Raw genomic sequence first — 24,057 nt, 5'->3', positions numbered from 1 at the left:
ACTTTAATGATTAGGCAAAATAGCCGTTAAATGTCTTGCAAGGCCTATACCTTCGTATTGGCTTTGAAATAGGTCGAAAATAACTTTTACACGAAATTATGAACGCAGAGACATCCCTGCAATTACAAGCCTATAGATTCAACATTCCCACCGGCTTTCCAGTTTAATTACACCAGTGCAAATATAATTTACGCAGTGTTTGATCAACAGTGCTTTGTCATAACTTGCCCACTTCGCCTCACCAATACCCTAACGTCCTCTGTTCTAATTGATTTGGTTTCCAGGCATGTCTATTCATGGAAGAGGACGTCAAGTGTGAATATTTAATAAGAATTAAAGCTGTTACGTCGGGTAAGCAGAAAACAACAAAGCGCTATTTTATAATGCACAGACAAGTGCCCTGAACTGTGATTAATTGGTAAGGAGATTAACTCATGATTTTGGGTTGGCCAACACAGGACACGTATCTTCACTTGAAGACTATAGCAAGATGCATTTATGCTGTTGTCATGTAACAGCTAATGGTACACAACGAAGTGTAGTTGCATGAGTTCCCTTTATTGAAGAATACTAAATGTGTTAACAGGTTTTTATAGCATATTGTGCTTTACTTCAACCTGCAAATAAGCGTGGCCTATATGATAAGGAATACAATGAAATCCTTTTGATTAATTGCTGAAGTTATCAAAAGCTGCTATTGATCAGCTATTTGCTATCTTTTCACTTTTCCAGTGCTTTCCATCAAAAAGTCAGCCTACATTCCGCCCGAACTGTCCATATTTTAATTGAACCATTATAAAATTTGTACAATTATAAACATACAAAGAGGTACCAGTATAATATTTAAAATAGGCTACATTAGAATACAAATAAGGTTTAACATTATTTCACAACATTATAATCAACCAAAAGTTTTAATAGCCTTTTTGTTCTCCATTTTAAATAAAATCGTGCTTTATTGTCTAAAACTTTTGAGAAAATGCAGGAAATCTAATTTTTAATTTTTTCTTAGCGAATTGTTCAGATAGTCTACCCTTATGACAAAAAAATGGCGTGGCTGGTTCATAAACTCGAAATGCTAACCTTTCGAGAATGGATTTCCCTGACAGTAGGTCTGTTACGCTGAAAAAAAGCTTCACTGGATAAACCAGTGAAAGCTTCGCTGGATAATTTTACTTTGTTACAAGTATATATATATCAATTTTAGTTTTTCTCAATGCAAAAAACGTAGGTTAATATTGAACCTATTAATGTTCCATTGAGAAAATCTAAAAATATAGGTGTAACAAATTGAAGTAAAATTTTGGTTTATCCGCTGACACTCAGTGTAGGCTACATAGCGTAGCAGGTCCGTAGCAGGCTGTCTATGAACAAAAACTGCACCATGAAACCAAAAATCATATAAAGTCCTCCTGTTGATCTTGCCCAAATTGTCTAGGCAACATTAGGCCTACAAATGTACTAAAACACGCTGAAAATGAGGTCTGAATGAGTCGGTCTGCTTCTCTGAGCACAGAGCAGAACCACAGCAAATTGCCTACACTGAAAAAAAGCGAAACGTTGGGTAAACATTAAAATTCTTCTAACGTCTTCGAGTGGTCATATCTACAAATTTTAATTTGACTCAACTAATTAACATTTAATTAAACGAACCTATTGATTTTTTAAAAAATTAAAATTAACTCAAATTACAGTTTTTTTTAGATGTGACCACTTGAAGAAGAATTTAGAAAAAATATTAAGCTGATCCAACGTCAATGATCACTTTTTTCTGTGTGCATTTTTGAACAGATTGATTCGTTGCACTGAATCTGTGAAACTGCCTCACATGACCGCAGCTGGAACTTCTGTGTATCCTGTACTGGGGCACTCTGAGCAGATGTTGTAGCGCTCCCGCCCCTCTCTCCCATTGCTTTCCCCATTCAGGATCATTCACGCCCCTCCTTTTCGTAGTCTGGTAGTGCTATTTCTCGGCTGACGAGACGGTTTGCTAAGGGGTTTATTTCCTCTCTCTTGGCATCAGCAAGCACATGGGGCATTAGACGTGTAAAAGGACCACCCGGCTGTAAGCATAATAATTCTAACGCAACAGGTAAGCTCCTTTGTAAAGTTACCTTTTATTATCTTACTGGCTTCCAATTTGTTTCTATACTATGCAGTTTATTGCGCTATTTCGTACACTCCAAAATATTCGTATTTTTGTGGCTGCGCAAAGTAGCGCTTTCGTCAGGTTGCTTATTTCTCTAGCTGTTCGGCATTTTCTCGTTTTCTACAACCTGTAATGGACTGTTATTGCGGTGGCAGAATAAAGCATTTGCGAATTATGTATTTATCATTGCAATTACCTGTTTCGAATTGGCTATCCTTATGGATAGGCTATCATAGTACGGTGTTAGCAAACATAGACGGATAGTTTTTAAACGTTACTATAATGTGACATTTTGTGAATATAGGTTACCCTAATGTATCTACACACGCAATACAATGTTTTGTGTTAAATCATCTCTTACAGAGTACATATGGAACCTATTGGACTCGTATGTACTCTCTCATAGCTGAATTAGCAATGGACATTTTGCTGTGTCTCTACATAGCAATGGATTCAGTTGGATGGGAAACTAAGACGATTACAAAGCTTAATAAACGGGGGTTGTTATAATAAGACAATAATTAAACATGGCTTGGACTTTTCTGAGTTCTACATGACGATAACAAGTAAAGTTATGTAAAATCAATTTATTCCTGTTTTAAGGGATATCACTAAGCGAAATTGTATCCAAATCCTGAACGGGTTTAAGAAAAATGTCATATGCTTAATAGTAATTTCGTCATCAACAAAACCTTATGAATATTGATTTTCTTCCTTTTTCTTTTGTTAAAAATAGTCAGGATGGGTGCGGATTACAGTGACTAAGCTGATGATACAACGCGGCTGTGGGTGGGAAGGGGGGATATCCGAGAATTGGATGATCTCAAAGGCTAACTGCGTTCATCTGTTGCATAAGAGTCTAAACAACCAGGGAATGCGTTCATACAAGCCATTTCATCCAAGGTCATGAGGCAAGAACGAGTCACAATGAAAATACAAAACCAAATACTCATTTTAAAATGTAATTTAAAGTCAAGAATTCTAGTCTCCCATGTCAGACGGTATCATTGCATAAGCATGATGCACCATATACACAGGCATTGTAAGGCTGTTATTACATGCTCATGCGCTCTCAATACACAGACCATGCAGTAGAAAAGCCTTCACAACGGTAGAATTTAACCAAGTCATTGTGTTGGAAACAAATGCACCTTCATGTAAGCAAAAATCTTATTCAAAGAATCCAATTTATACAGAACAACCAGTGTGTCTACCCTGCCCATTCAAAACCATTGAAATATTTACAGTGAATCCTTCAAATAATTATCTAATGAACCCTTGTGGAATGGTGTTCCACAATTTTCTGGGTCCTTCCAAATGTAATCTGGAGCACATATATTTATTTGTACTGTTCCTGAAACCCGCACTACAAGTGACATTCGATAAAAATAAAATAAATAATATTTTTGAAAATATTTTGACTGCAACATATTTTTGTCATCTAAAACAGTTGTATTATCTAAAAAATGTAGATATCTAAAGTTTTTTTTTCTGTGAGGATATGACTGAGTTGCTGCACAAAGGTACAGTTCCCTCATGCATCAGAATAGACAGTAAAATGTTCAGTGTTGAGTCAACTCTTACAGAGTATATATGGTTCCTGTTGGACTCATATATAGCTGTTAGAGTTATGATTCATGTTCCTGGTGATTTCACTTACCCAGAAACGTGTTGTCATTTCAGTTTGGGCCTGGATTAGTTTGAAAAATAATGCAGTTAAAAATGTTTCGAGTGTGAAGCAACACATCAGACTGAGCCTACCCTTCATAAAAGAAGCCTACGCCATGGTGACAGGCGTCAATAAGTGGGGCTATTTCGCAAAATGTTCAGCACAGTTATTAAAAAAACAGCTGCACCATTAAAACGAAAGAGAAAAACAAGAAAGTCATATGGTAACTTTTCCATATGGCAGACAAATCATTGTACCCATTAATCTACTCCCCACAGAAGAATGAGACAGTGCAGAATTAGAAACCAACGTGGCATAAGTGGTGAGGAAGCTGGACCTGTAACCAGAATGTTATGGGTTTGAGTCCTAAAAACCTAAGTTAATATTGACTCAGGAAATATCCAGCCATGTAAATGTATAATGCCTTATATAAGGGAATCTGACAAGCAAGTAAACAATGTTTTGTAATGGGTCACTTTTGCCGAAACAAATTTCACTGTGAGGTCAGATTACTGTTGTAAATATAGGCATAGTTTATGGGTTGAATGGGGTGGATGGCAGTGGGGTATGTCTCCCTCACCTTTTTGGGGGAACATCAATCACACCCCCCACTCCTCAACACACACACACGCGCATGCACACGCACACACACACACACGCACACACACACGCCAACTCCTCACAACCACCAGCGGTGCTCCACCACCCCCCATGCACACACAAGCACCACACCAGTTAGTTCCTTGTTTATTAGTTTTTTTGTGAAAGCAGTGGCATTCCAGCTCACAGTTCACTGGTAGAAATGGTACCCAGGGAAAGCTGGGAGGTCAGGGGCAATAGAGTGTAATTGCCCCTGATACTTCTTGATAGTGGATAAACGGTTTGAGCTGGCTAATGGAGTTTCACGTGGTGAGGGGAAACCACAGCCAAATATTTGAGGTTGTGGAGAAAGTTTCAGGTCGCATCAGCCGATCCCAAAATTTCACTGTTAACTTTATCTGTGGTGTTTCCAAGAATGCCCAACAAAGCGAGACTTTTTTGGGGCCTCTACAGTTTTCATCAGCTAATCTGAATGGAGGACAGCTTTATGATAACATTTCCCTGGCAAAATGTTTTCATTTCTTTTCTGTTTGACAAACAGAAAAGAAAATATTTATTTGTTACCTATTAATCCAGAATCTAGCCCACAGACTTTGTGTATATTGCAATTCCTGGGAGTTTTCCTTTTCTTCTGGCTCGTTGTCTATAACTGTCTATAACTCTGTACATAAATACACAGAGAAAGAGTATTCATTTAGAGTGGCAAAGGATGCAGGTGTCCTTTCACAGAAATTTGCTTTTAAACATAAAAGCGTATCTTCAATTATCTCTTAAATATTATACTTACTGAGTTTGGAAGTTTGTGGTTGACGTGAGTTCATGCAGTGTTTATACAGCTGTGCGCCATCAAAGTCACCTTGATTGGAATAGTGAGATAATAGAAACCCAAGGAAAGTGATACAGCAGGTTGAACAACCATCTCTTGGCCTTCATCAAGCAATGGTATCTTAACTTTTTTTGGAACATTTTCCTTTCAAGCTCCTCTTTTGTATGTATATGTAATTATAAAGCCGACTGTTGACTGGTTAGACCATATAATGTGCCTTATGTACACTTGTCTAGCATGTATGTGTGTCTTTAGTGATGGAGAGGATCTTCATGATAAATCAGAGACCCTTCAGGTGTCTCTATGGCAAAGGTAGGCCATGTGGGTCAGGGTGTGACTCAATTCCCTTGCTGAGGGCATTAGCAGATACGTCATTTGCCATAATTAGGTGTTTTCTGAGGTACAATCTTTTAATGGAGAGTGGAGCGTGAGGGGGTTAACAAATAATGATGTGTATTTGGATGGCTGGTGCAGACTTTTGGTTTTTGGTCCAGAGATGTACAGAACACTGAGAGAGAAGACAGACCAGAAGAGAGGCATAGGGAGAAAGAGAGAGTATTAGTAGAAGACTTCACAATGTTAAAAACAGTGACCTAGGGAGATTTTCCATCCATCCAACAGTTACACGTTTTATTTTTGACTTTGCAAATACATTCTAAGGCAACAATACCTTTGTTATTCCTGTTCGACCAAAACACTTATGCACAGGCTCTAACAGACATGTGAGACAGACACTGAGCATTGTCACGTATGAGTAACATTGCTGTGGGAAACGAACAGCTGGAAAATGGCCTCTCAGTAATTTGTGTGATGCTACTGGATGGGCCTGGCTAGGTGTTATCTGTCTTTTCTCCCCTGTGTCATTTCTTCCATCTCTGCCACACCCCCACCCCCCTCTTCTTACACCAACCTGGCTCCGATTATCTCTGTGATCTGTCTGCAGACTGGAAACGCAGTCTCTGCCCCCCGCCCCCCCCATCCTACTCTATTGCACCCCCACACCATTTGGACCTCAGCTGGGACATCAGTGCAATCATATTAAAAACAGAAGGTTTCTCTGACATAACACCTCAGATTGAAAAATATACTATAATTGTAAGATTGAAGGTTTGGCTGATCTGAAAGGCATTAGGCAATCCGCATAATTATGCGATTCTGAATGAGAGACTGATGTACGAAGTACTTACAGATGTGCTTGCCCAGGTTTACTATTGTGGTTTTAAAGTTTTTTGTACAATGTCAAAAGCTCTCACCCCCATTAATTTTTCTCATTTTGCTGTGCAGCTAAGTCAAATGGAATATATTTCAATTTGATTTTTTTACTCTTATTTAGGTAACTCTCTATAATGTTAAAATAAATGGAACAGTGTTTAGATGTCTTCAGAATTATATAAAAAATAAAAAACCTGAAAATGACTCCATTGACAAGTATGCACCCATTAGTAATACAACCTATATTGGGCCAGGTATGCTCCATTTTCTCGACAAATTGCACTAAATACATTAACAAGGTTCACCTATCATGGATTCCAATCTCCCTACTAGCCCCTACTAGTTGCAATCAGACAATGAACTGCCAGTATCAACCACCAAATGTAAGTCAGGCATCTGAAATGCCAGTCAGTAACCACTTCATGGCTTTGGTAGAGAGTTATACCAGTTAATTAAAGGGTGTCATTTTAAAGAATGCACTAATAATCTTCTGAACACACTGTCTTCATTATGATTTTTAACCCTGTGAAGAGAGAGGTTTTTTGGAATGGTTTTCAAAATTCCAAATCAGAAAACTCCATTGCTAATTCTAGAATTCCACTGTTTCAGTTACCAGTAGTTATTGTCACATCGGCATTAGACTGTTCAATTACAAACATTTTAGTCACACATTTGTGATCTTACGCCTTAAAAGGGTTAAATAGCTTGAGAATTATAGTCATCATCACCAGAGATGATTCTCTCCAGCAGTACAAATGCAGCTGTGGCAGAGTCCCACCATTCACAGTTTGGGACAGAACATTAGTGATTAATGAGACGGACTCATTCTTACGTTGCCGCATAGCCTTTGACAACAGGCCTCTGATGACGGGCCAGCCGCAATGCAGCGTTTTTGCAATGTTGCTCCAACGTTGCGGCCACATTGCGGGGAAAGTTGTCAGAACGTTATGTGCCAGATGGGAAGATCTCTCACAGAAAGGAAGAGGCCTGTGCTCTAGGAGCACTGGAATGAGCATTCTTTCTGGTCTTCCTTGGTCCGTTGCCCGGCACCAAAATTGGAATGTACAAGGAATTCCTTACAAAGTGTGATTCAGGGCCTGACTCACTGGAAACACCCCCATCCTCCCCCAAAAATTCGGCTGTAATACGCTGGAGGGAAAGAGAAACGTCTTTCTCGTTTTTTTATTTTTCGGGGTTGTCTTCTCTCTTGTCTGTCCGGTCTCAGACTCTGAATCCTGTTTCCTTTCGTTTGCTTTGCAGAGCTCTGGGACCAGCCTTCCGTCCTCGAAATTCCACAAACTCCTGACTTCTGTCTGCGAGATCCCGGGGCTGAGCTGAAGTTGGGGCAGCTGGGGGGTCACTGCAGTTTTACCACGAGGCAAGCTTCAGGGGAGGAGCACAGTCAGAACTCTGTTAGCCACAGAAGTGCCACTCGCATGAGAGGCAGTCTTCGTGAGGGAGTGTTGATCCAAAGGTCAAGGTGTCTCATTCAGCCTAGTGCCACTCAGGCGGCTAAGAAGCTTAGCCATCGGTGAGACAGACCAGAGGAGAGAAGGGGCCTCTGGCTTCCCTTTCAGAGTGGAGGAGCTCGACACCCGACTGATGCCTGGATCGCACACTATTTTACCCTAACCTCCCCTTGCCCCGAGACAGAGAGAGAGAGACATCACAGAGCCTGTACCACCCACAGTACTGAATTCTGGGTAACAGAATGCCAGCCAAGACGCCCATGTACCTGAAGCCCTCCACCCCGAAGCGGGGCAAAAAACTGAAGCTGCGGGATGTCCTGTCGAGCGACATGATCAGCCCGCCGCTGGGCGACATGCGCCACAGCGCCCACGTGGGGCCGGAGGGGGAGGGGGACATGTTCGGGGACGTGGGCTTCCTCCAGGGCAAGCTGGACATGCTGCCCGCCCTGAACCAGACGCACTCCCGGACGCACAGCATGGAGCGCAGGCTGGATGACGCCTTTCCCCTGGAGCCCAAGTACCACCACTCCGCCTCCCTGCTCAAGAACACCGTCTCCATGCCCGTGTTCGTGGCCCCCGAGCAGGCCCCGCCCAAGCCACCCCGCCTCCACCTGGACGAGACTCCGCCCCCTCCCCGGCAGCAGCAGCAGCAGCCGCAGTCGCAGCAGCAGCAGCAGCTGCGCTCCATGTCCGTCTGCGATGCGGGTGTGCAGAGGGGCGAGGTCCGCTACGGCGAGCCCTGCCGCGATTTCGCCTACGCCGCCTCAGTCTCGGCCTTCCCCCACCTGGTGCCCTCCTCCGGCTCCTTCTCGGAAGCCTCCTCGGACGACTCGGTGCTGGATGGCTGCCCGCCCCTGGACCCGCGGCGGGGGCTGAGCCTGGACTCGGACGCGGGGCTAAGCAGCGAGGACCTGCGCAGCGAGCGCAGCGAGTCGCCCGCCGTGTCCCGCTCAGAGTCCTTCATGGGCCTGGACCTGGACCTGGGCCCGTCCATCCTGGAGGATGTGCTCCGGATCATGGACCGCTACAAGAGCGCGCAGGAGGGCTGCCAGCTGTGAGGGCTGGGTGGGGGGAGGTGTGGACTCTGAACCGCAGAAATGAAGTTTGACAACCCCCTCCTCTCCCTCCCTCCAGTTACCCAAGTGCAGACTGTGCTTCTGAGAAAGGAGAAGAAAATAGACAATGCAAGGACATGCCTGTGCTAAAGCAGCAGCCCCAGACTCTTCCTGAATGACTGCATGCCTGCAGACCACTTTCAGTTTCAGAAGCAGGCTTGAATTGGAGAGCTTACAGTTCAAATAATATGTCCTAATACTCACAACTCATTCTTCAGAAGTGCACAGATGTGTTGTCTTAGTGCTTCATTCTTTGTGTTTATCAAAGTCTTAATGAAGACGAATAAGTGAAAACCTCTTGAGGGTATACATGTTTTACAAATGGAATCACAGCGTATTTGCCTGTAAGTTGCTCCTATAGTTTTCATTTGAGACGTGGGCTGCAGTTTCCATATTGCAAACAAGCTAACACGTGAATGTTTTATATATTTATTTCAAGAAATTGTATGATTACATATGTATGTTCAAGGAGTAGTGTAGCCACAAACCAAACTGAGTTCTGTGTACTTTCATTATGGCTCCATCTGGTGGTAGATACAAGAATGTGATATTTGAAGGATAGTGGTAACTAGGTACAGTAAGAGGAGCAATAGTTCAGCTTTGAAGGGTAAGGAAATTAAGGAAATTAAGGAACGTAGCTTGAGACAGCATGTGATGGTAAGGATGTTCAGACTTTAAGGAATGATGAAGTTTAGGGAGGTGGCCAGAAAAAAATGTACTCAACTTTGTTGCCTTTGAGATATTTGTGGTCATGTACAAGCACTACATAAAATAAATAACAGTGTATGTCCAAGATCCCCTGTTCAGCAACTAATCTGGTCTGTCCTTATGGCAGATTGTGGTAATTCTCACTTTCTAGCTGTATTATTATATTCCTTGCTATATATTGTAATAAATATAATAAATGTGAATGTGAAAAATGATTTTATATATCTGTGTTATTTTCTTTTCTTTGAAACTGAAGATATTATATAATACTGCTTCCTCCTCAGAATAATACTGCTTCTTCCCTCTAAAAAACAGAGCTTATTTCAATAAACCATATATGATATAACTACAATGGTTCCTATGGATACAAAAGTACAACCAATTTGTTCAAAATTATTATTATTTTCAAATGTCATCTTAATTGTTTTTATAAATCCTTTAGTCAGTCCTCCCTCCTCAGTGTCTGAGAACACAAAACATAAATGAGACTGGTAAAAGCATAATCTGTGAAAGATTATCTAGTCACTGTACATTTGTTTATAAATATGTTAATCCTGCAATCCCCCAAAAGAACACACTGAAACTTTGCTCAACCTTAAGTTTGTCTAAGCAGAATCAGGAGAAGCCACTTGCCTGTGGGATATCTAATTATTAGCAGACAGGAAGTGACAAAGACATTCATTCCATTCTCATCCCACCACCCAACACCTGCACTGGGACCAATAAATCCTGCTATGGTGTCCTGAACCTGACATACCAGGCACCCCAACTATCCAACACACAGTTAAAAATGCAAGATCACGTCCAAAATGTACAGACTCAAATTAATCGCAATTGTGAGTTAACTAAACTCTAAATAAAATGTATTTATTTCGTAAACTTTGCTCCATTGTTAACTCCTGTTAACTCCTGAAAAGATTGCATATAATTTTAAGAATATTTGGGATGATACATAATTTAAAAAAAATTATAATTCATAATTTATAGATGCATTTTCTGAATACACAGATTATCCATTCTAAATTACCGCGTGGCATTAAATAACATAACGAACGTTAAAACGACAGGTCATATCATATACTCTCAGCATGATGGTCATCGGACACATTTTCATAGGTTACTCATTAACTTTCAAACCGGTTATGGAATTCTACATCCAAGCCTTTTCGAGGTTGGATTACTTAGGTCTACGCTTCGATTTCAAACACCCACACTCTCTATAAACTTCGTACATTCTGTTGATCCAGGAATAGTACGTATTTTACATCACAATGTAAAATTCTGATCAGAACGTGAAGAAACTGATCCTGATTCAGCGTTAAGTACAAAACTTACCCGGAACAAAGGGATCTGTACTTCCGCTCATACTGCGAAACTGGCATGCAAACTACCCACTCAGAGGTAAGAATCTCACCGGAGAAAATTCAACAACCAATCGGAGGGAACAGGCGGTGGGAGCGTATGAAAATGAGGTTTTGCAATGTGTATTAGACAAGACATACGAACTGACGCAGAGAACCCGAACAGCAGCGAAGTTTAGTCCATTTTTGTATTTTCTTTTATTCTCTGCATTTCCAGTTTGCGATTGTTTCATTTACAATAGCAAGCAATACACCCAAAGGAAAGACTGAGTGCGGGGGCATCATCATAACCAGCAATGAAGTATGTGGCTTGCGAGCTGATGTTAACTACCTTACTTGTGAGCATGACAGCGATTTAGCGGCATTGTAGCTAATAGTTAAAATCATTAACGGATATTCAGTTCCTAGGTCTCACGATAGTTAGGTGATGGTAACTAGCTCACGCAGAGAAGCATTTTTCTCACAGTTAAAGTTTCGCCTTAAGTAATCACAATATTACCGACGCAGCATGTAGTCGCACAAAGTATCTTCGTTACTACATGCGCACTTGTAAGCAAAAGCATCAGAAAACCATTCTATGCAAGGTACTACATTGACAAGTGGATTATTATGTCATGTAGGATAATAGTTATGATTGTACCCAACTTTATTTCGCCAAATATATACCGCTTGGATTTTTCACATAGGTTGAATATTGAAGGGCTGCTGGTCTACTTCCCTTATGACTACATCTATCCGGAGCAGTACTCCTACATGTTGGAGCTGAAGAGAACTCTGGATGCGAAGGTATAGCATGGTGGTCTGGAGGTACCCAAGGTCAATAAATCTGCTTTTGTGTCAGGAAGTGACCCCAGTCAGGGCATATGAGACTTGCTTGAAAGATTAATTTTGCATGTTGAACTACAGATTAGCTTTCACCTTTTCTGTCTGAAGTACATTTTGGCATGCTTTGGTATTTTGATTCGAAGATATGTGTACAAAGCCTCATTAATGGCATGTCTTGTTTGTGTCCGACCCTTTTCTGCTGTCTCCTAAATCATGTGGTAAAAGGGACATGGGGTCTTGGAAATGCCATCAGGAACAGGGAAAACCATATCACTTCTTTCTCTGATTGTTGCCTACCATCGGGTGAGTCTTGGCTACTTCAGCTTTCTTTCTGATTAGATTCACAGCAGAAAACTGATATATTGTTTTGAGGAAATGTTAAGTACACAAAACATAGGGCACAGCATTGCTGCTGTGAAGGATATTTATGGTATTTACAGGAGTGTCTGGAGACTTGCCTGCTTTAAAATGGCTGTTATTGGGGCATTTGTGGTCTAAAGTAAGGAAATACCTTTCATTTAACACCAGTATACCAGCCGTTATGAAGCCAGTTGGTTGTGAGAAACTTCAGTAAGTGTCTGAAATATAATAACATCAAATAACCAGAGAAAGTGATCTAAACATTTAATGCTTACGACCTGCCACTATTCTGTGCTGCTAGGAGCTTACCTAGCTAAACCTGAGAATGTTTTTTATATAGTCAATGTGTGAGAGAGATGTCTTCAAGGGGGTGTCGTGCTGCATGTGTGTTGAGGAACCAATCAAAAGTGACGTAAAATGGTCTGCAATGCTCTTCCTGCTCACAGGCTTATCCACTAGAGGTGACCAAGCTGATCTACTGCTCTCGAACTGTACCTGAGATAGAGAAGGTAAATGGTGGGCGTGGTCTCCCTCACACTACAGTACACTCGCATACATTCCCCAGTGCTGTCAGAGGATCCAGACCAAGTCTATGCTCTTTGAATTGGGTTAGAGTACTGGGCTTGTAACCAAAAAGTTTCAGGTTTGTTTCCCAGGTAGGACACTGCTGTTGTACCCTTGAGTCAGGTGCTTAACCTGAATTGCTTCAGTAAAATATGTAGCTGTTTAAATGGATAGTATGAAAAAAAGGGAGAGACATTTGTGTAAGTAGCTCAGGAAAAGAACATCTGCTAAATACCTGTAGTGTAATGTCATGTGATGTAATGAGTAAAACGTAAAGCAGGCATATGCTTCGTACTGGCTGCCTGTGCTTTACGGGTCTGGATGCCGTACAGAACTTTACTTTGGCCCCTCTCAGGTTGTGGAGGAGCTGAGGAAGCTGATGGAGTTCTACGCAAAGGAGACTGGAGAGGAGAGCAACTTCCTGGCCCTGGCCCTCTCCTCTCGTAAGAACCTCTGTATACATCCTGAGGTAAGCCTGCCTGTCCCCTTCTTTTTAAATGGGGGCCCAATTGCACATGGGAGTTTACCATGCACTCCGGTAGTTGCTTGTTGAGGCAGAGTATCCTGCTCACTGAAGCCCTCCCTGTCTGGAGGACACTGTGACCCAATACATGAGGCCCCACAGGGTTGCCTCTGAGGTCAGACGCCACAGGGTGGACCCTGAGACTAAGGGTTTGATTTTGAACCATGGAGCTCATGACTGAGCCAGGTGGCCAGTGCTTTGGCAAGACACTACCATCCCAAAAGTGAGGAGATGTTTGTATAATGGCTGACCACTCCGTCGGCCGACCACAGAGAGCTATATCCTCCTGAAACTCGGCAGAAAAAATGTTTAAGTATTTCTGACATCTGTCTTGGATTATATTTTTCAAAAACATTTTATACTTTGTTTTTAATAAATGTCTCCCATAGTGTAGCTCACATTCTGAGCAGATGTGGGGTGGCCAGGTGAGCTCCCAGTGCAATGTCAATCTGAGCAGATGTGCTGTGTTCAGGTGAGCTCTCTGTACAGTATCAATCTGAGCAGATGTGCTGTGTTCAGGTGAGCTCTCTGTACAGTGTCACAGTCTGATGAGGTGTTGCTGTGTTCAGGTGAGCTCCCTGTACAGTGTCAGAGTCTAAGCAGGTGTGCTGTTTTCAGGTGAGCTCCCTGCGCTTGGGGAAGGAGGTAGACGGGAAGTGCCATGGCCTGACTGCGTCATACATCCGCGCCCAGCACCATAGCAACCCCGCCGTGCCTGTCTGCCGCTACTATGAGGTAAATGGAGTGAGAGAGGGAAGGGGAAAGGGGTGGAAGGGTTTAAAAGAAAGAGCAAACAGACAAAGGAGGGAGTTATGTGATGTGAAAAGGCACAATGGTGATCTAGCTTGTGTTTTGAGCCTGTTTTTTTTAGTCAAGCCAAAAAGATTGACCTTTAAACAGTCATGTAGCTTTCTGTGCCTACTGTGTCTCCTTACGGGTCTTGCTCAGATCTTGTTCTCTGTCCTTCTTCCGGACGGCGGTTTTCCCTTCTCCTCTTCGTGCCTATTTGCCCTTCTGCGTGTTGCACTCACCTTGCTGTCCTGCTCCTGCATCCTCTGTTGCCTGGGTAACCGTTGTCTCCTCTCTCCACCCCTCAGGAGTTTGACTCTGTTGGGAGGCAGGTCCCTATCCCCCCCGGGGTCTACAACCTGGACGACCTGAAAGCTTTCGGCCGGAGGAAAGGCTGCTGTCCGTACTACCTGGCACGGCATTCGGTAAAGCTTCAACACCTACAGTGTGCTGCTTTTTATTGAGGTGCCCTTGGGCAAAATTTAGGGTCCCTTAGGCTGGCATAATTACTTTCCTTACGGTGCCCCAATACAACATGTAGGGTCAGTGGAGCTGGTAAACGCCCTTGCCCCTCTTCCTTAAAGGGCCAATGTGAAACTCTTTGAGTTGCTCCAAGACAACGGTATGGGCAGGTAACGTTCTGCAGGGGAGAGCTACAGGGCCTCTTGCCCTTTCATTCAGAACTGTCCCGTTCTTTTGGTGGGATGGGACATGCCAGGTATCCTCATGGGTGACATCTAAAATTGTGACTGAAAATGTACTGTTTGCTGAATATTCTCAAGTGTTCTCTGTACATTGTGTTGTAAATTGTGTAGCGTGTCTGTGAAGCACAAAAGTGATGCAGATTAGGAGATATTTACAACGTGTTAACATGCACTGTGCTGTCTCTGTCCTCCCTGACTGAAATCCTATGTGTGTGCTGTCCTCTCTGCACAGCTACTCCATGCAAACGTCATAGTCTACAGTTACCATTATCTTCTGGACCCGAAGATTGCAGACTTGGTCTCCAAAGAGTTGGCCAAAAAATCTGTGGTGGTTTTTGATGAGGCGCACAACATTGGTGAGAGATCTGCGCCCTGTGTGTGTGTGTGTGTGTGTGTGTGTGTATTTACATGTGTTTCATAGTCCCGCTGTGTTGGTTGACTCCATGCTGATCTGATGATGGTGCCGATGGTCTCGCCCTCAGACAACGTGTGCATCGACTCCATGAGCGTCAACATCACCAGGAGGACCTTGGACCGCAGCCAGGCCAATATGGAGACCCTGCAGAACACCATTCAAAAGTAAGGACCCAGTCACATGAGAGGGGACCGATGCTGCTGCTGGCTTCTTCTAGAGAGTCCTTCTTCCCAGTCTAATTGCACGATCCAAACTTATGTATGTACTTTCACAGGTAATTCTGGATGAGGACATCTGCTGAATTCCTAGATGTAGATGCAGTTCTTACCAGTGGAGCTGCTTTCTCAACCTCTCTAATGAGATCTTGCCAAAGCCACTCTTCATCATGTTTTTCCTCCTTCGCAGCATAAAGGAGACTGATGCTGCTAAACTGAAAGAGGAATACAGGCGATTGGTGGAGGGGCTGAAGGAAGCCAACGTCGCCCGGGAAACCGACGTCTACCTGTCCAATCCCGTCTTACCTGATGAAATCCTGCAAGGTATCTCCTTTACTAGAGTCACACAAAAATACAGTTATGTAATTATGATAATGATAATAACAGTAATAATAACTTTGTAATTTATTTGATCTTATTTTACCTGTTTTTCTAAATATTTTTTTTCCAAACCTGGCATTAAACATCAATTCCTTTTAATTTCTGGGGCATTTTAGGGGCTCTTTACAAATGTGAAAATATTGTTATTGTTGTTGTTATTATTATGAGCTTATTGTATTCTTAAAGTTTATTATTTTAATGGTTCTTAGAGGCAGGATATGAGACTATTGAGAGGCCCACCTCCCCTATCTGCTTGAACTGCTCTCCCTCCCTCCCTCCATCCCCTTCCTTCCCTCCCTTGCTCCTTCGCTCCCTCCCTCCCTCTCTCCCTCCCTCTCTCTGCAGAGGCCGTCCCCGGCAGTATCCGCACGGCGGAGCACTTTGTGGGCTTTATGAAGCGCTTCCTGGAGTACCTGAAGTCGCGGCTGCGGATCCAGCACGTGGTGCAGGAGAGTGCCCCCCAGTTCCTCAAGGACATCTTTGAGAAGGTGTGCATCGACCGCAAGCCCCTCCGGTAGCGGACCGCCACCCCCGTGCAACCATAACCCACAAGCTGCCTATTGCTATGAACCCTAACCCTAACCCCACAGAGCTGCCTAATTAAGCGAACCCTAACCCTAACCCCACAGAGCTGCCTAATTAAGCCTCTACCCACAGCCCTAATACAAACCTAACCTCCCACAGCTGCCTAATTAGCGAACCTAACCCTAACCCAAAGCTGCCTATAACTACCTAACCCCACACAGCTGCCTAATTAAGCTAACTCTAACCCAACATAGCTGCCTAAATTAAGCTAACCCTAACTCTAACCCCACACAGCTGCCTAATTAAGCTAACTCTAACCCCACAGAGCTGCCTAATTAAGCTAACCCTAACTCTAACCCCACAGAGCTGCCTAATTAAGATAACCCTAACCCCACATAGCTGCCAAATTAAGCAAAACCTAACTCTAACCCCACAGAGCTGCCTAATTAAGCTAACTCTAACCCACATAGCTGCGAAATTAAGCTAACTCTAACCCCACATAGCTACCTAATTAAGCTAACTCTAACCCCACATAGCTGCCTAATTAAGCTAACTCTAACCCCACATAGCTGCCTAATTAAGCTAACTCTAACCCCACACAGCTGCCTAATTAAGCTAACCCTAACTCTAACCCAACATAGCTGCCTAATTAAGCTAACTCTAACCCCACATAGCTGCCTAATTAAGCTAACTCTAACCCAACATAGCTGCCTAATGAAGCTAACCCTAACTCTAACCCCACACAGCTGCCTAATTAAGCTAACTCTAACCCCACAGAGCTGCCTAATTAAGCTAACTCTAACCCCACATAGCTGCCTAATTAAGCTAACCCCTGCATTAAAATATTGCTAATCTTTTGTTTTAAGTTAATAAGTTTTAACCTTGATTTTTTAAGCCAATGCCACTGCAGTGCTGACTGTGTCATTGTTATGAAACAATTATGTAACAATGTTTGTGCAGGTAATATAATTACACTTCTGGTGTGGGCTACTTCCTATTGCTTGGAAAGAAAACAATGTTACCGCTCAGCAGTATTAATGTTGTTGCTGCATGTTTGTTAGTGGCAATCAATGCAGATTACTGGGGAGGGGCAATGTGATATTTGACTGACAAGATGGTTCCATCGCCCTCTTGCTGAGGGATGTCTGAATTGCAGTTGAGAAAAGTTCCCTAAATGATAAGGCATGCATCTTTGGAATGAAAAATTCCAAAGTGAAAACATTCAATGGCACAAAGATAATCACCTCAATCAGTTGAACTTTTGGCATTATTTATAAGGTTTGAAATTCTGCCACAGTGAGTACCTCAGCAATTTAAATTTGAGGTCCTCCGAGGATGTGATGTAACTGTCCCTGTCTGGTACTTCCTCTTCCTGTGTCCGCATAGGTTTTGTGCCGAGAGGCTGCGCTCACTACTGCGGACCCTTGAGATTGCTGAGATCGCAGATTTCTCTGCCATCACTCTCATCTCTAACTTTGCCACTTTGGTTAGCACGTACAGCAAAGGTATGCTATGCATGAATTCCCCCTTTTCACACACACACACACACACACCCATCTCTGGCCTTTACCCCTATCTTACACTGTGGTTTACCCATGAACCCTGGTGTGCTTGTCAGCGAGCTTGTTTTTGTTCCCGGTCTGTTTCGTAGGCTTCACCATCATCATAGAGCCCTTTGAGGACAGGACTCCAACTATCGCTAACCCTGTGCTGCACTTCAGGTGGGACTGCTCTAGTGGTCTGTAGTCCCTCTTTGGGCTTCACATTTCAGCACTTTGAGGGCAGCTGTGGGAAATTCAGGATGTAATATGGGTAATGGCACTGTATGTCATTTTCACTGTGGAGCGTGAATGAATAACCTATTTTACGGTGACGGATACCTCCAAAATATCTTGGTGTTGATAACTTGAGCCCTTCTCAGAACAGTGCTGATTGTGGGATTTTAGTGTCGATGTTGTCATTAGAGTAGACCAACAAACTGCGCCCAGTCGGGGGTCTACAGGAGTCTACTGATTCTGGGGCATATAAATGGTAAATGGACTGCATTTATATAGCGCTTTTATCCAAAGTGCTTTACAACTGATGCCTCTCATTCGCCAGAGCAGTTAGAGGTTAGGGGTTAGGTGTCTTGCTCAAGGACACTTCGACATGCCCAGGGCGGGGTTTGAACCGGCAACCCTCCGACTGCCAGACAATCGGTCTTACCTCCTGAGCTATATCGGCATTGTGTGAGATACACACAAAAAACAGTTGGAACACCTCAGTGTTAATGTATAATTAGTTGTGCTTGATGCCGTTGGTTCAGAATTTAAATCAGTCATGATTGGTCAAGCTCCCATCCCCAAAAAGGACCCATCCATCCTGTTTTTCCATGATTGATTATTAACCTGATTTAATCTACCCCTCGTTCTCGCTCCCTCTTCCCTTTCTCCAGCTGTATGGACCCTTCCATTGCCATCAAGCCTGTGTTTGAACGCTTCCAATCAGTTGTCATCACCTCAGGGGTAATCTCTCTTTCCTCCCCCCCAGTACAGATTATCTCCCCTTTATGTCTCCTGCTAATCACTGAGTGCAGACTCTCTGCTGAAGTCCTGCTCCATCTGGCCTGGCTTTCCGTTTGCTCAAGCAGACAAAACACTAATCAGTGTTAGTTCTGACATTAGCTGGCCGGTTATGTGGCCGGGCCCAGCCAAGTCTTAGTCTGCTGCTGTTTATTCTGTTTTATATTTAGAAGTTTGTGAATACAATATATGTGCAGTATATATATTTATATAATATATGTATGTGGAAGAAACCTAAATGCCTGTCTCAGTCCTGACAGAATGAATAGGAGACTCCTCTTTTAATATGAATGTGTGTGTGTGGTGTCACATGACCACGCCTCTCTCCACAGACCCTTTCGCCTCTGGACATCTATCCCCGGATCCTTGACTTCCGGCCAGTTACCATGGCGTCCTTCACCATGACACTAGCACGCACCTGCTTGTGTCCCCTCGTGAGTAGCCAGTGAAGCGCACTCACCCCGCCCCACTGATGTCACTCAAAGACAATGCGTTAACGCAAATGCACAAGCGATGTGATGGTTGTTACCAGACGCTTGTCCGTCAGCAGAGGCTGTAATGTAGCCACTCCTTCCTCTTCCAGATTGTGGGCCGAGGGAATGACCAGGTGGCGATAAGCTCCAAGTTTGAGACACGGGAGGATTTCGGTGAGCCCCAGTGATGAATCCTTTTGGAGCCACTTCATTTGCAAGACATGGGCGTGGGGAATTTGTTTTTCCTTCCTCAAATGAGAAATCATGACAGCTCTTTGACTGTACAGGTGTATAGTTTTACACACGTCCTGGGTGTTTGCTGTGAGAGGTGTAGAAGAAACCGCTGTGCGGTGTCATTTGAAATGAGGGAAAACTGGTTAGCACACTAGCAATTATCCAACTGTGCTACCCAACAAGAGCTAAAATGTTGAAAAGCATTCAGTGCTGTGCTTTGTATTTCAGCTGTCATACGTAACTATGGGAACCTCCTCCTGGAGCTGTCAGCCATTGTGCCCGATGGCATTGTGGCGTTCTTCACCAGCTATATCTACATGGAGAATATAGTGGCCTCCTGGTATGAACAGGTGTGTACAGATGATACTGACTTATTGAGAGTCTGTACCACTGATAGACTGCACCACTGACAGTGAGTCTGTACCACTGACAGAGAGACCGTACAAGCACAATTCAGTGTCATTGATAGTTTCTGGGGATGTGTTACGGTGACTTCTCAGCAGTACACTGAGAATTGAATAGCACTAGGTTATAATTGGCCACCAAATTGGGAGAAAAAGGGGAAAAATCAGAAACCACATGCTTGTGGTAAAACGCACCTCCTGGTTTGATATTTTTCTTCTTTTACGAGCCTTCTGTCTTTGGTTTCATCCTGCCTGTTGGTCGCAGGGGATCCTGGAGAATGTTCAGAGGAACAAACTTATCTTCATCGAGACACCGGACGCAGCAGAGACCAGCATGGCCCTGGAGAAGTACCAGGAGGTCAGTACGGGTCACAGTCTCTGTTTTTTTTAATCCATGAGACCTGGCCTTACTTTCCAGAGAGATGGTGATCCTCCTTATTTCAGCACCTGGTCTGATAAGTATCAGTGTGTCTGGTGAGAGAGACCCAATAGTGTGGAGTGTTTGAAGTCACTTTGTGGTAACGGCCTGCAACTCTCCTAACATCCCCCTCTCCTCCCTTCTTCTCTCCCTCCCTCCCTCTCCAATGGTTTCTGTATCTCCAGGCGTGTGAGAATGGCCGTGGGGCCATCCTTCTCTCGGTGGCCAGGGGGAAAGTGTCAGAAGGGATTGACTTTGGTGAGTTTGGATCACAGGTGGCCATCTTGTAGGAATGCCATATCTCCTTTTCTTCTTCTGGTTACACAACTAGCAAGTGGTAATTTGCTCAAGTTGTTTTACTGCTCTGAGACTAAAGTGCTAAAGCAGTTACCAAATAATAGTGAAGTGGAATACAATGATATACACTGGAAAGAATGTAATGATAATAATATATTATCATTTGATAGAATAGTTGTCGTTATTAATAATAATACTCATAAGGAACCTTCCTCTCTCTCAGTGCATCACTATGGACGTGCTGTGATCATGTTTGGAGTGCCCTATGTCTACACACAGAGCCGTATCCTCAAGGTCAGTTGCTGTGCGGGCACCTCTGCATTTCCTGTAGGTGTTCTTCCTGTTTCCTGTCTGGCTTCATTTATCAGTAATCTCAACTCAGGATCCTTTCTTATCAACTTCAGCAGGCCCAATACTGTGCTTGCAAAGCACTTTTGAAAAGCACATTGTAAGATGCCGCGTCAGTAACGGTCATATCCAACAAAGAATTTTCTTATAGTAATGCTCAAAACTGACAGAATTTTAGGAATTAGTAATTTCTTTGGCTAAACCACCCCCCCCCCGCCCCTTCTCCCTGTCCTCTCCCTGCCAGGCCCGCCTGGAGTACCTGCGGGACCAGTTCCAGATCCGGGAGAATGACTTCCTGACGTTCGACGCCATGCGGCACGCGGCTCAGTGCGTGGGGCGGGTCATTCGAGGAAAGACCGACTACGGCCTGATGATCTTTGCCGATAAGGTGAGCCATGACACTGGGGCCATGCCGCCTTATTTTGAAGGTCCCCGCTGTTTGCCTCGTACTGAGGATTTCAGACGACGGACTGCATCTATGAAGTGCCTTTCAGCTGATGATCTCAAAGAGGTTCACAGCGGCGGAGGGAATCTTACCTCAGCCACTACCACTGTGCAGCCGAGTCATGGGAAGAGGGATTATGAGCCAGTTAAACTCAGATGAAAGCGCTGATAAGCCAGCCCCCCGGTGTGGCTCCCATTCTGGTGCCACGCGTCCACCTCTCCCTCCTCTCTCTTCCCCCAGCGATACGCTCGCGCGGATAAGAGGGGGAAGCTGCCGCGCTGGATCCAGGAACACATCAGCGACGGGAGCTTGAACCTGACCATCGACGAGGTCGTGCAGCTGTCCAAGCACTTCCTCAGGCAGATGGCCCAGCCCTTCAGGAGGGTCAGTCCCCCCTCCTCATCCCGCCACTCTCACTCATCCCAACTGTCACTCTTTCATGTCAGTTATTTTCAAATCTAAAAGGCAGTACCAGTGCTGGGAATGAGGCTAATTGCAAGGGTACACCACACAGTTCAAAGAGTAAGTCTAAATAGGGTAGAAAACTGTTGGGTTAAAATTGTCACCCTGATTGCAGTACTGGCCACACCGAGTGATGTCATTACAGGTATTTTGCCTGTGCTGTTAATGGAAAACGCCTGCTTTGACATCACTATTCTAGGTGTGGCCAGCAGTGCATATATGCTCCTGAGCCATGGCAAAAAAAGCTAAAGGTGCTATATCTAACTTTTTAACGTAGAGTTTTAAGTCATCCACCGAGCTTGCAGAAAGATAAAAGTAAAAGTATTGATTTTCCTCAAAAATTTATATTGACTATGAATTTGTAATTTCAAATCAATTTTATGGTCCATAAGCTGTGTTGTGTTTATGTCAGTCATCGAACATAAGATGCATCAGATACTGGGGTTACCACCTCCAACAGTGCACCTGAGCCAGTAGCACAGCCATCTTTTTCTCATGTGCAGCCAGTTGGAGTGGCTAACTTAACTTAAGTGGTGTACAGCACAGGTACTTGCTGTGTGGTAACAAAAGGGATTTGTATAGAAAGTTAAAACAAGCGAATAAAAATTCTACTTTCTCAGCGGTTATAGTGAGTGAACGCTGCAGGCGAAGCAAGGCCATTTTGGCAGTTGCAGTGCGTGTCTCCTGCGGTCACAGCGACGCGGGCGCTTCCCTGGCGTGCTAACGGCTCATCCGTGAGAAAGGGCCAATCAGCAGAGTGCTTTGTTTCTGCGCAGGAGGATCAGCTGGGGCTCTCTCTGCTCACACTGAACCAGCTGCAGTCGGAGGAAATGCTGCAGAAGATTGCGCAGATGGCCCACCAGGTCTGAGAGGCCCTCCGTCGTGGGGCCTACGCAGCTGCCACTGCGCCCGGGAGCAACGCCTGTCCCCGCCCCGCGCCCGACCCCGCCTACGGCCCGCGCGTCACATCGCCTCCTGCTGACTCAGAAATGCAGCTGCACTCCCAGTGTACATACATGCATTTGAATTAGTTGTATTGTGTATAATCCCTGACCTGTTGAAACTGTATAAATAAACATTTCAATTTTTATTGTTCTATACTGAAGTGTACAGTGTGATATTGCATAGTGTGCTCCCAGCGCTACTGAGAAGAGAAGCTGGAATGGTATGAGAATCTGATAAAGATCTTGTTCGGCATACATTTTGCGCAGGAACATTCTGAGCATACCATACATTTTTTATACAAAAGAAACAAATGGGCATTTTGTAAATAATGTCTAGAATTTTATTTTACATTCCTGCAATAATTCACTGTTACGGTTGCTCTCATGCCCCCGCAAACATGCGATGCAGACACCAAGGTTTCCCAAAACTAACCAATAACTTTATTTAAATGCCAGCCATACAATTAAATACTGGTAGTGAAAGGATGTTCATTAAAATACTCCACGCGCGCCGCACGCATGCGACGCCGCAGGAACTCTACGCGCGCCGCACGCATGCGACGCCGCAGGAACTTTCACTTGCCAGCCATACAACTGATGCACATCCAGATACATCTAGCTGACTGAATTCAATTAGTAATTACTCGAATCCAGACTCAGCCATAGCATAGGTGGCAATTCAATTAAATACTGGTAGTGAAAGGATGTTCAGTAAAAGCAAGGGACTATTAGTCTATAATACCATGTGCAAGTACACAGACACTCAACGTTACATCTCGAGGCTTGAGCAGTTTATCGGAGGGTTCCGCAATATAAATAGTCTAGGGCCGAAGCAGAAGCACTACCAGGCTAACACGAAACAGACAAGGTACGAGACTTAATATTCGGAAAACGACAAATGCGCGATAGTATACTCCACAATAAGGAACGAGAAAGCAATAAACGCGAAGTTAGGGAATCGAAAGACCGTCTGTGCTAAACCAGTCTAATCTGGCCTAACGCTGTCAGCAAAACACCGTGCAGGAGGATCAGCCGACAGACAATTATCACGAAGCACCGAT

General features: G+C 43.9%; 2 protein-coding genes across 3 annotated transcripts; both read left to right on the top strand.

Annotated features, from left to right (window-relative positions):
* The first annotated feature begins 1,926 nt into the window (after positions 1 to 1,926).
* zgc:154093 (uncharacterized protein LOC777623 homolog) lies at positions 1,927 to 9,963 on the top strand. The gene is made up of 2 exons (XM_064302383.1): positions 1,927 to 2,092; positions 7,717 to 9,963. The coding sequence occupies exon 2, from the start codon at positions 8,168 to 8,170 to the stop codon at positions 8,981 to 8,983; it is 816 nt and encodes a 271-aa protein (XP_064158453.1). The 5' UTR covers positions 1,927 to 2,092; positions 7,717 to 8,167; the 3' UTR covers positions 8,984 to 9,963.
* A 1,247-nt stretch (positions 9,964 to 11,210) lies between these two features.
* Positions 11,211 to 23,152, top strand: ercc2 (excision repair cross-complementation group 2). 2 transcript variants are annotated; one of them, XM_064301734.1, is made up of 24 exons: positions 11,211 to 11,410; positions 11,796 to 11,895; positions 12,160 to 12,237; positions 12,741 to 12,803; positions 13,214 to 13,327; positions 13,771 to 13,806; positions 14,000 to 14,116; positions 14,479 to 14,595; positions 15,107 to 15,230; positions 15,357 to 15,453; positions 15,695 to 15,828; positions 16,231 to 16,399; positions 17,797 to 17,915; positions 18,062 to 18,131; positions 18,845 to 18,914; positions 19,304 to 19,405; positions 19,555 to 19,618; positions 19,907 to 20,028; positions 20,348 to 20,440; positions 20,686 to 20,758; positions 21,021 to 21,091; positions 21,390 to 21,533; positions 21,831 to 21,974; positions 22,829 to 23,152. In XM_064301734.1, exons 1-24 carry the CDS (start codon positions 11,406 to 11,408, stop codon positions 22,919 to 22,921), a joined length of 2,319 nt encoding a protein of 772 aa, XP_064157804.1. In that variant the 5' UTR covers positions 11,211 to 11,405; the 3' UTR covers positions 22,922 to 23,152. The 2 variants fall into 2 exon arrangements, with proteins under 2 accessions (XP_064157804.1, XP_064157805.1); XM_064301735.1 differs by lacking the exon at positions 13,771 to 13,806 and having other exon boundaries at positions 11,212 to 11,410.
* Positions 23,153 to 24,057: the final 905 nt, after the last annotated feature.

This window comes from Anguilla rostrata, chromosome 12 (genome assembly GCF_018555375.3).
Source record: "Anguilla rostrata isolate EN2019 chromosome 12, ASM1855537v3, whole genome shotgun sequence".
NCBI lineage: Eukaryota > Metazoa > Chordata > Actinopteri > Anguilliformes > Anguillidae > Anguilla > Anguilla rostrata.
The sequence above is the reverse complement of the archived record's forward strand: the minus strand, read 5'-3'. Positions and strand labels throughout refer to the sequence as shown.

Coding starts and splice junctions, on each gene's coding strand:
- ercc2 (XM_064301734.1), top strand. Junction 13,328..13,770: donor ACCTCTGTATACATCCTGAG/GTAAGCCTGCCT, acceptor TGTCTCCCATAG/TGTAGCTCACATTCTGAGCA. Junction 20,441..20,685: donor CCCTGGAGAAGTACCAGGAG/GTCAGTACGGGT, acceptor CTGTATCTCCAG/GCGTGTGAGAATGGCCGTGG.
- zgc:154093 (XM_064302383.1), top strand. CDS start 8,168: ATGCCAGCCAAGACGCCCATGTACCTGAAGCCCTCCACCCCGAAGCGG.